The sequence below is a fragment of the Octopus sinensis genome, linkage group LG5 (assembly GCF_006345805.1).
Source record: "Octopus sinensis linkage group LG5, ASM634580v1, whole genome shotgun sequence".
Taxonomy (NCBI): domain Eukaryota; kingdom Metazoa; phylum Mollusca; class Cephalopoda; order Octopoda; family Octopodidae; genus Octopus; species Octopus sinensis.
In genome coordinates, this window is record NC_043001.1 from 31,156,285 (window position 1) to 31,168,784 (window position 12,500).

Sequence of the window (12,500 nt, forward strand, 5' to 3'; positions counted from 1 at the left end):
AAAAAGAAAATGACTCTCCCCAGACACAACAGAGGTTTCGTTGGCTGGAGAAATACACGAAACACACAAACTTACACGCATATGCATACACGCAAACATACACACACATGCATTCACGCAAACACACACACACGCACTCATATTGTTTTAAACATAGTTAGATAGGTGTTTGAGTAAGTGTATGTAGATATATAACCACATACGCCTACGTGTGCATGCAGGCGCGCGCGATCGTGTGTGTTTACATTTTAGTTTTGTAGCCAAAATGAAACGTGCAGATATATAGAATACATATGAAGTCTAAAAATATAAACCTCAACAGAACCTGTTTATAATATCAGCATCTTTATACGGGCATCCATTGAAGTTTGGAATTCTTTTCAGTATCCTACTTAGCTACACAAGCACACATCTCTGCATAGACACAGATACATATGTGCATGCATATATGAGAGAGCAGTGTAAGTATGGTTGAATATATGTGAGGGGTGTTTTGTGTATGGGGCGGTGAAATGTTGGTGCTGATTCCGCCCACCTGCCTATCTGGAGTTATGATGGCTCTCGACAAACCACATCCACCATAGGAGTGGAGTGTGGAATATATTTCTGCCGTGCCCAAACGTGCGCGTTTGCTAACGTGTCACGCCTTTTCAGCGCACCTTTTAAAGTGTACCATATGTGTATGTGTACGCGCGCATGTAGTGCGTATGTATGTATGTATGTATGTATGTATGTATGTATGTATGTATGTATGTATGTATGTATGTACGTACGTACGTACGTACGTATGTATGTATGTATGTATGTATGTATGTATGTATGTATGTATGTATGTACGTACGTATGTGTATAACGGTGGATGCGCAATGGCCCAGTGGTTAGGGCAGCGGACTCGCGGTCGGAGGATCGCGGTTTCGATTCTCGAACCGGACGTTTGTGTGTTTATTGAGTGAAAACACCTAAAGCTCCACGAGGCTCCAGCAAGGGGTGGTGGCAACCCCTTTTGTACTCTTTCGTCCCAACTTTCTCTCACTCTCTCTTCCTGTTTCTTGAGTAATGCTGCGATGGACTGGCGTCCCGTCCAGTTGGGGGGAACACAAACGCAATAGAAACCGGAAAACCGGGCCCATGAGCCTAGCTAGGCTTGAAAAGGGCGCAAAAAAATAATGTATAACGACATATTTCAGATTTCAATTTAGCTGGTAAAATTCAATTTAAAACTGGTCATGTTTCTAAATAGAAAAATATTGGTGACCCTGATGGAAAGAGGTACAGGTTCATTGTTACATTGACATGCACTGAATGCGTTTCTTGACAGTCACACAAGACTATAACATATCATTAAGTGGGAAAAATGTAGAAAAGGCTGAAAATTCCAACAAAAGGCCTTTTTCATGCAGTCATATCAGCATGCTATAGGTGACATTTATATTGCAGGTGTGTTGCATACGAAGTACAACTTGTCAGAGACCATGTTTTAGTAGAAGTTTTTGAAGCACTAACAATGGTTTCAGCACTTTTATATATTTTATATTTCAAGAGATTGTTTTAGTTGTAAGCGTTAAACGCAATCTGTTCTCAGTTTTATTTCTTTGTACAATTCCAGTCCATGATAAATGATATTGTAGACCCTATTCCCTATAACATTAAGGGTGGAACGTTTGGGTAATTTCGAAATAACTTTTGATGTCAAAAGATCTGCATATTAGTTAAAAGATCAGGATAACTGGGCAAGAATAGTTCTTGTTCCCTCCAACCCACGATATTGTTATTTATCCCCAGATGCGTTCTGAATGTGATGACCTATACTCAAAGATATTCCAGCCACATCTTATTTTCTTTACAGACATTTTTTATCTAGGACTACAATATACGACATACTTTGTGTTTAAAGCAGCACGGTATACTTTGAGTGAGATTTAGCGACACTGTATTGAAAATCAGGAAGAATATTTGAAAGTTATGTAATTCTAGAGAAGGACGCAAGGGAAAGGCTTTTATTTTAATTTTAACATGTTCCTCATCTTTGTTTAGGAGAAGAAAATACTTTTAAACTCTGAATAATTACTGATTCTCTATAAGTGAGACATACAATGGACTACTGCTCTCACATCAGGTACAGTGTTGCTCTCTCTCTCTCTCTCACACACACACACATCCTACACTGCATCCAACGGAAGTCTATCTGACTGGTTGACAAAGAATCACATACCGATACCCTTAAATATCTACTTCACCACGAACTGTCTTCTTACTCGGACTTTTCTACTGGAACAGAAACGGTCTCAGCTCCCTTCCTCTGACAAATTCGTTCCTTATATTGTGTCCCTCCACACTCAAACCCCTATAAGAACTTCGTTCAGTCCTTGCTAGCAGGAACGTCAGTTCTATTAAAACAAATTCTTTTTCACTTACGTTTCCCCAGCAGTCATCGATATTAAAATGTTCAAGCCAAACTCCCAACTACATTAGTCTCCAATCGTAATGGTATTGGAAGCCTACGTATATCAGGAACGCAGATTCTCTTATCCGACTAATCACACGATAATGATAATGGATTAGATTAACAAAGATAATCACACTCACCTGATGTAAGGAAACGCTGGATCGACATGTTTGAAGGCTACAGCTATGGCGTACCTGTAAAATAACGAGAAAGTTAACGCTAATTCATCACTAATTAATTTTAAAAAATGAATAACATCAATGAAAATCGTTTGTTAAATTATGAAAAGACCAATAACTTTGAAAGCTACAATTTATCAAGTGAATAACAGTTAGTTTGTATCCTGCAACTTGCCTGAGATGATCTTATAGCTTTCACATATAACTCACAAATGATGAGTCCATCTAGATATAAGTTGTCGCAGTTTAAATTCCAAGTTATCCTTGAATGAGAGGACGTATAGTGAAAGAGGTTCCGGCCTGCAATTCTCTTATTTTTGTATATTAGAGCTACATTGCCTAGCGCATCGTTAATTTAAGTCAGTATGACGTAATTTGAATGAGACTTGATTGCAATTTCGATTAGATAGAGCAACTGCATAGAATGCTCCTTCACTCGCTGGTTCCTGTAATTTATTGATTACTAATTAGCTTCAGATTAACCCTGATAGAGGAGACTTACAATCAAAGACGTTCAAGCCGTGATCATCCTGTCTAAATTTTTTAAGTGTTTTTAGAATTAGTACCACATTGGTGGTCCAGTTTAATGTTTACAGGCTACAAGCTATGATTCCACCATGGAATCGATATACAGCTCGGCGAAACTAGTCCAGAGCCTGGTTCTAGTATGAAACAGTTTCTTCAGTAATGTGACATATTACTGCTTCGGTTTTTTTTTGTAGATCTCGGGAAACCTTAAAAAAATTGGTCTAAGGCAGGCTCCTCTGAAGAGATTGTTTTCAAGTAGCTTTTATGGCAAATCAGTTTGATGAAGTCCAACTTGCTCTAAGCCAACAAAAGTTCTCGTCAATTTTACAGTGCAATCAATACACACACTATGGCCAAATGCTTCTGCTGTAGACAACCTTATGGCGCAAGCATAACAGCGTGTTTAAGAAGCTCACTTCACAACCAGATGGCTTCAGTTTCGATCCCACTGTCTAGTATCCTTGGGTAATTTTTACCAAAGCCACAGATCGACCAGTACCTTATGAGTGGAGTTTGTGGAATTTAGTAGACGGAAACTGTGTCAAAGCCAGTGGTGTTGGTGTGGGGGGAACCTTCTTGTTCTTAAGAGACGGACTCAAAATCTATTACAAGGTTTAACTCCTCCTTTTTCCCCCAAACCTGGCGCCTTTAGCAGTGTCTATTCTGTTGCAAGCATTCGCACGAGCTCTTCTGCCTGAGGATAACTTCCTCCTACGTCTTACAGAATGTCTACAAAGGATCATAAGTGCTGCCCTGCCTTCTCTGAATAAGTCATTGAAAATCTTGATGGTCTGGGATATTTTTTTAAGAAAATTATTTCGGCTACAGATATAACACGAACCACCATCTAATTGTCTTGCTCATGCTTCACAACTTGTTTTTGTCCCACGCTTCACTTCGATTGTTTAAAAATACGTGCGCCCCATCATCTACAAAGTATATTCGAAAGAAGTGAAACTGAAATTTTATTGCAAGTTTCATTCACTTGTTACTTACTTACGCCCCATTTGAAGTAATTCACGCCCCACTGGTGGGACGTGCGCTCTGTCTTGAGAGACACTGGTCTAGCTGAACCCTCTGCTCCTAAAATGCCTGAATTCAGTCTCCAGAGTCCTATTTCCATAATCTCATCTATAATTAGATTTTATGAATGTGTGCATACGTATACATGAACACAGATGTATATATATGCACGTGCCAGTGATGTGAGTGTGTGTGCAAGATTACGGATATATGCATAGGCGTACACACAACAGATATAATACACACATGCGTATGAATACAATGTATGCGTGACATAGAGAGAGAGAAAGAGAGAGAGAAAGAGAGAGAGAGAGAGAGAAAGAGAGAGAGAGAGAGAGAGAGAGAGAGAGAGAGAGAGAGATAGAGAGAGCATGACAGTATAGTAAAAAGAAACATGAACCTTCGGGAGTATTAAGAGGCAAGTACTGACTCCTCTATTCCACTTCTCCCCGCATATTTAGAGCTCTCTTGTTCTATCTCCACCCGCCCCGAATCCACGTTCCAGCTACACTCAGAACCACCGACATTGGCGCACTATCACATCCCGTCCACCCACCTCCCACCCGACTGAGTATCTGATGCAAAAGGTCATGTTTGTGCGAGCGGCTAATGACAAGCAGTGCATGATTAAGTATTTTACCCCCGTGTAACAGTAGACCGAAATTCTACAGAGAAAAGGATATGAGTTGTCTGAAATGCCAGGCCTTCAATGGCATCCTATTAATAAAATAATAATAATAATAATAATAATAATAATAATAATAATAATAATAATAATAATAATAATAATAATAGTAGTAGTAGTAGTAGTAGTAGTAGTAGTAGTAGTAGTAGTAGTAGTAGTAGTAGTAGTAGTAGTAGTAGTAGTGGTGGTGGTGATGATGATGATGAAGATGATGATGATGATGATGATGATGATGATGTTGATGATACAGGAATAAATAATAATTTCTTTATTAACTACAAGAGTTTTACATTAAGAAAACATCCAGAACAGTGCAGAACATAACAAAGAATGTGTATGTGTATGTGTGTGACTGTGTGTTGTTGTGAGGGTTATAAATGCTGCAATTGTCAACGGCCTCTCTTCGAAAACTGCTTATAATTTTCACTGAGTTTGGTTTAGTTAGGACGATACTAGTGATGTTACTCGAAATAAAGTGTTATTGATACAGCTCGTTTTCGGTACAAACGTCCAACGTATCCTAAAAATTTACTGTATTATTATGAATAGAATAGAATCGATAAAGTTTAGCAAAGGACTAGCAGTAGAAAGAAAAAGAGTAGAGGGAGGGCTAATCAAAAAGTTAGACGAGGCTTTTAGAAAAGGCATCGCGAACGACTTGCTCGCGACGAGATTGGCACTCGACCAATTCTTCAATGCGGAACACGAAAGTTGCGTTGTCAGAGCTGACGCACGAACATCTGGACAGAAGGCAAAGCCGTTCAATGGGTCCGAGTGGCAGAGGCACGGCGTGACAAGAAATCCACGATCCGATCCTTGCTGGATCACGACGGGCAAATGATAACTGATCTGATAACTGACCTTTACGCTTACATGCCAGACTTGTTCGGCGACCCCTTAGCAAACGTTTACTGCAACTGGCAACATAATGGGAGAATTCCCAGTTCTGTGAGCCGACTAGCAATAGCGTTGCTGAGAAAAGACCCGAACAAGGGGGGTTGTATTGACAACTTTAGGCTCATAACTCTACTGGATGCAGAGTTCAAAGTTTTGGCCGAGGTGTTAGCTACGAGGTTGGCTCTTGTCGTCGGGAATCTGGTTGGGGAGATACAGACATGTGCCATCGAGAAAATATCTATCAACGACAACCTCCACCTCATGTGATGCATCATTGAAAAGTGGCTAAAGAACCTGGCATGGGTAGGGCCCTGGTCTATTTAGATCAGTCTAAAGCTTTCGATAGGGTCGACCATCTATACCTGACGGGGTGCCTCAAGGCAGCTGGTTTCAGACTTGTATTCAAGGGCTGGATCGCTGCAATGCACAACGACATCTGTTCAGTGGTTATAGTGAACGGTCACTTCTCAGAGCCGTTCAACATCATGAGCTCGGTCCGGCAAGGTTGCCCCCTCTCGTCTCTTTTGTATGTACTGATTCTTGAGCCCATACTACTCAAACTGGAGGCATTGAGAGACATCCCGCGTGACCTAGGATGTGGAAGATGCGTGTTGGCATATGCCGACGACGTCACCGTAGTGGTATCGGATCATAAACGCATAGAAATGATCGGCACCGCTCTCAAGGACTACGAGGCGGTTTCAAGAGCGACGATTAACCAGGAAAAATCAATGGGTTTGCGGCATGGCACCTGGAGAAAGAAGACCATGCCGTCCAACAGTTGGGCGTTGGACGGATGGACCGGTTAAATTGCTCGGGCTCTGGTTCGGTCTGTACCTCCTAATAGACAAAAACTGGGACGAGGTAACTAGCAGGGTGACTAATCTCACCCAGAAATGGGCCGAGAGAAAGCTATCCCTAAAAGGTCGGGCAGATGTGGCTAACGTGTCCGTCATCTACTATCGCTTGACCGTCGTGCCTTGTCCTGGCAATCATCTGATTACGCTGAAGCGTATACTTTTCCGCTTCTTCTGAAAGGGACTCATCCCGATGGTCAGGCGGTCTATCTGCTGTCAACACCCGCTGGGTGGTTGCCTGGGCATGCCGTAGTTGATGATGCGCAGACATGCGCTGAAGTTACATCTCCAGTGCTTCATTGACAGTGAACAGGTGTGGTCACCATTCGCCAGACACATATTTCCGCAAGCTAGTTTCTTTAACGGAGCTGCAGTCCTAGGTAAAACAGAGACCGAGGGAGAGCATTTGGAAAGTGGAATGTCTACAACCACTCACAACCCTCAGCCACTCGAACAGTGCGAAAGATAGAACGTATACTTTAGCTTTTTATAGAGGATTAGTGGAGGAAAAGTGCGACGACGTTCTTGGGGAGACCTTAGGCATCGAAGAAGATCAGTTAGCCGCTCTTTTCTGGAGAACATTCGGCCTGGGACTGCTGGATAATTTCAAAAAATCTCTGGCCTGGCAGTGCTACCGATAGCTTTGGTTATTCGAGATAAACTTTACAGGCACGGAAGTGCCGTCAGCCGAGCATGTCCGAGATGCACGCTAAACGATGAGACGGTCCTGCACGCATTCGTCCAGTGTCCGAGCATTACTGTCCTGTGGGTTTATGTCGAACACCTACTGTCGCATATGGGACGGATCCGGCTGTCAACTGAATCCATCGTGAAGATCGCTCCGCTGCCTTCCTTTAACCGAGGAAAAGCTGTGTTTATATGCCTGGTGGATATGGCGAAAGAGGTTGTATGGTGGACGAGATTGAAGGGGCTGAAAGCAAACACTTTTCTCTTTGGCCAATTTCTGAGCAACTTCTTCAAGTTTCACTTGAAAAGGGAAATAAGGGTAGAGAGAGAAGTGTTGTCTTCCAGCCAATTGGCTGAAAGGTGGATGAAAGTGGTGAGAATGGTGCAGGTGAACGGGCCTGCCCTGAGCATACGCCTGTAGTTGAGAAAAAATGCACCTACCCCCAAAGTTAGGGTACCCATGGTTTTTTATGGGGCTTTTCTCTGAGCAGCCCTCCCTATTGAAGATCACACATTGTTGATTTTTAAAATTTTGTTGGCCTTGTTTACACGCAAGCCCTCACAACACACACTCATTCTTTGTTATATCCTGTACTGTCCACAATGTTTTTCTTTATGTAAACCCTTGTGGTTAATAAAGAAATCATTATTTATTCCTGTATTATTATTATTATTATTATTATTATTATTATTATTATTATTGAGTGAGAGAGCAGTGCATGCCATCAAAGTGACACTGGGGTAAAATATACGAAGCCCAATATACTCATCATGGCTATCCGTCTGATAAGGGTACACCAGGCACATGCATCACAACCATATGTGCGCGACATGGTGATCTCATATCAAGATAAACAGCACATGACTTTGCAGGTGGGGCCCAGTTAGAATTTTCTTCAGGTTGAGTAGCCCATCCCGCTCAAAAGGTCCCTGAATATTATTATTATTATTATTAGTAGTAGTAGTAGTAGTAGTAGTAGTAGTAGTAGTAGTAGTGGTAGTAGTAGCAGCAGCAGCAGTAGTAGCAGCAGTAGTAGTAGTTAGTAGTAGTAGTAGTAGTAGTAGTAGTAGTAGTAGTCAGGTTATTTCCGACTATCATCGTAACCAGGATTAATAATCATAAACGAAGATTCTAGTAACACTGATGGAGCGCCTACCTGGTCTCTTGACCTGCTAGAAATATCAACTAAAAATCTATCTCGAATTATACACTATCACCTCAAAGAAAAAAAGTAGGACGAGCCACTGGATAACGCAGCCCAATGTGCATTATTCATTAAAACATGATGAGGTAGGGTAATCAGGGGCTGAAATGCCTTCGATCATGGGTCTGCTCAATCAAGGCTAATCCCCCCCACCACCACCACCACCTCCACCACCACCACCACCACCACCGCCACCACCACCATCATCATCATCATCATCATCCATCGTTGTCGTAGCGATCAGTGATTGAAAATAGGGCAGCACTATAAACGATAGCTAGATTAGTTACGACTTTCAACCTTTGAACTGACAACAGCAGCTGTTGTTGATGACGACGACGACGACGATGATGATGATGATGATGATAAGAAAAAGGAGGAAATGACGAGGAGGACGAGAATGTTAGCTCTGAGCAGACTTATGATCAAAAGCACCCCATTCGTGACCACCACGTGTCATTTCATATTCTATGTACCCAGGACATTTAACTAGAAAATAAGCAACGATAGAAGGAGAGTTGGTAGCCTTTTTTTTTTTTGACAAAAGATCAAGCAATCGAAAAGTGGCTCCCTCATTGGTTTGTCACGATACAAATGTGCATATCATTGCCAAAATAGCAGACTTACAATAGTAATTAGTTTTGGGCTTTTGACATTGAGGAAATGAAAAGAATTTCCTAAAAGATATATGTCATGAGCTTGAACCCTTGTTAGGGGTTGCTTTACCCTTCGTTAATGAAATAAAATAAATCGCTCTCGTACGTTAATGTACAGTTCCCATCAACAGAAGCAATTTCCCTTCAGGAATTGGTTTTCTATTCGTTTCTTTCAAGTAAGAGCGAAAATCATACTATATTATTTTAGAGAAAGTTATTACACACACATACACACGCACACGCATGCATACATACATACATACATACATACATACATACATACATACATACATACATACATACATACATGTATACATACATACACACATACACATTGCTTTCACATGAACAGCAACCCAAGTCAAAGACGTTTTATCGAGCGAGAATAGATCACTCAGCAAAAAACGTTCGCTGCTAGACGTTACTAATCACTAAACTGGCATACACTGACTTCTTTTGAGTAAGCACAAAGCTTACATTTGTAAGGAAAAGGAACAGTAGATTGTCATTCATTACCTTATATTAAAAGGCAAAAATCAATCTTGATCAGATTTGAACACAGAAACTAGGAAATTGAAAGTAAATATTCAAAGACATTTATCTTAATCCAGTGCCGTAACATTTCTGACAACTAACTATTGTCAATATGAATAATTATATAAACCACAGAACACTACCAGTCATTTAACCCGGCAGTTTAGTGTTTCAATCAATCATCTTTAAACGTATAAGTTAATGACGCTAAGCCCTTCCTCAATAAGATTAGAGACTTGAAACATTTTCAACTTTGGTATGAAAACTGAATCACTAAATCGGCTCGGTAAGACCCTACTTCATATTCTGTTTTTGCTGACCATTACACTGTTCTAGGTTGAAGAAAGAAAAAAAAAAAAAAGAAAAAAAAACACCTCTCAAAATCATTTCTGAGAAAAGAACAAAACAATATATAATTTCCAGAGAATCAAATTGTCTTCTTTTATAACGAAAGCGATTTGATTGAAATAGTTTCTTTTGTTTTTGTTTTAACATGATTTTCAGTTAGTTGGTGCAGATTGTAATTATAGAAAAATCCTTGATGTTGGTATCACAATATATGCGGTTCCATAAAAAATGTGCAATTATAGTACAATCAAATTTTGCCATCCGTATAATAAACATGACTGCTAAATACGTCCATTAGCAGATAATTGCTTTCAATTAAATACAACAAGCACAAATAGAAGTTCCACGGTATCCCGTTTGCTAACAACCAATAACAGATTCCATCACAAAATTTGTGATATTCCTATTATTTTTCGATTCAATATTCGTTTAGACAAGAATCCTTGAAATAAATTTTCGTTTTATTCTTGTATTCATATCGAATTTACTGAGACTTATGAAACTGGTTGGCAAAGAGTGCAATACGAGTGCTTTTGCCATGGCTTAAGTTCATATCGAGTGCAGGGATGGCCAAGGGGTTAGGAAGCTTAATTGATAACTACGTGGATTCGGGCTCGATCTCGTTGCGCGGCATCTTAAACAAGAGTTTTTTTAATCATAACTTCGATTGGATGAAATCTGCGTGGAAACACACCAAAGGAATCGTTCCTGCTCTTGGATGGTAAGCTTAATCTATCACATGACCTTTTGATATCCTTAGCGTTCGAACAGATTTCCAGTCTGAGGATATCTTCTTCCTACCAGATTCCAGAGGCCCTGCAAATTCATAGGGGTGCTCTCCTGTTCTGATTAAATCTTTTTTTTTATTTTCAAGATATCACAAGAAGTGGTAAGTAGCTTGCTTACGAACCACATGGTTCCGAGTTCAGTCCCACTGCGTGGCACCTTGAGCGAGTGTCTTCTACTATAGCCTCGTGCCGACCAAAACCTTGTGAGTGGATTTGGTAGACGGAAACTGAAAGAAGCCCTTCGTATATATGCATATATATGTGTGTGTGTGTGTTTGTCCATACATCGCTTGACAACCGATGCTGGTGTGTTTACGTCCCCGTAACTTAGCGGTTCGACCAAAGAGACCGATGGAATAAGTACTAGGCATTCACAGAATAAGTCCTGGGGTCGATTTGCTCGACTAAAGGTGGTGCTCCAGCATGGCCACAGTCAAATGACTGAAACAAGTAAAATAGTAAGAACTTAAAGAAAGCGTGTGACTTTGTAACTACTTAGTTGACTTACGCCTAACGTGCTAAACAAGTCAGAACAGAGATGTAAGCTATGAACAGAAAGCAGTGCTGGCGAAGGAATACGAACACGAATCATTGATGATCACATGGAAAGATTTAACGGGAGTGCTTTGATCAAAAGAAATATATTAACACGTAAATTTGTGTCACAAATGTTTGGTTTGGTACAATGGGCCATGAGATAGCCTCTTGCATTGGTGTGTTGCATATGATCACACAAGTCATATTGAAGTGTTTTAACCAAGTGATTAGTTCAGGAAACCTGCGATATCGCTTGATACTACCTGGATAGTAGAAAACTGCTGATTTGGATTAGTTTTCGATGAATTTATGTATAAGACCCAGTCTCATGCTTTCTTTAAGTACTTATGTCATATCTTGATAAAAAAAAAAGATTTAATCAGAACAGAAGGGAATCATCCCTATGAATTTGCAGGGCCTCTGGAATCTAGTAGGAAGAAGATATCCTCAGACTGGAAAGCTTTTCGAACGCTAAGGACATCCAAAGGCCAAGTGATAGATTAAGCTTACCATCCAAGAACAGGAACGATTCCTTTGGTATGTTTCCACGTAATTTTTAACCAATCGAGGCTAAGATGCCGCGCAACGAGATCGAGCCCGAATCCACGTGGTTATGAATCAAGCTTCCTAACCGTTTGGCCATCCCTGCACTCGATATGAACTTAAGCCATGACAAAAGCACTCGTATTGCACTCTTTGCCAATCAGCACTTGAGTGATCCATCAAAATCCAACAATTTCTATTATTTGTTTCTTACAATTGTTTTTTTTTTTATCTAAATCCAACGATTGTGAACCATCAATATGTAATCGATATGAATGTACTTGCTGAACCGATGAAAGAAAGTAGCACAATTGATGAGTAAAGATAGCCAAATGGGTGCAGGTATGGCTGTGTGGTTAAGAAGTTCGCTTCGTTATTGCATGGCTCTGGTTCAATTTCACTACTCGGCAATTTGGGCAAATCATACGATACTCATGGGGTGATCAAAGTCTTGTGGGCAAAATTTCGTTAACGGGAACTGTGGAAATCCGCCAGAGGATCTGTTTCCACTCTTGGGTCTTAGGATTAACCATTTTATTTATTTATTTATTTATGCGCACTTTTCAAGCGTAGCCAGGCTCATGGGC

General features: G+C 40.5%; 1 protein-coding gene across 2 annotated transcripts in view; it reads right to left on the reverse strand.

Annotated features, from left to right (window-relative positions):
* The window catches only part of LOC115212092 (DNA damage-regulated autophagy modulator protein 1-like), a 202,225-nt gene that overhangs the window by 44,075 nt on the left and 145,650 nt on the right, over positions 1-12,500 (reverse strand). For both annotated transcript variants that reach the window (XM_029780928.2, XM_029780927.2), the window contains exon 3: positions 2,587-2,640. In XM_029780928.2, coding sequence (XP_029636788.1) covers positions 2,587-2,640 — 54 coding nt within the window. The remainder of the gene's footprint in view (positions 1-2,586; positions 2,641-12,500) is intronic.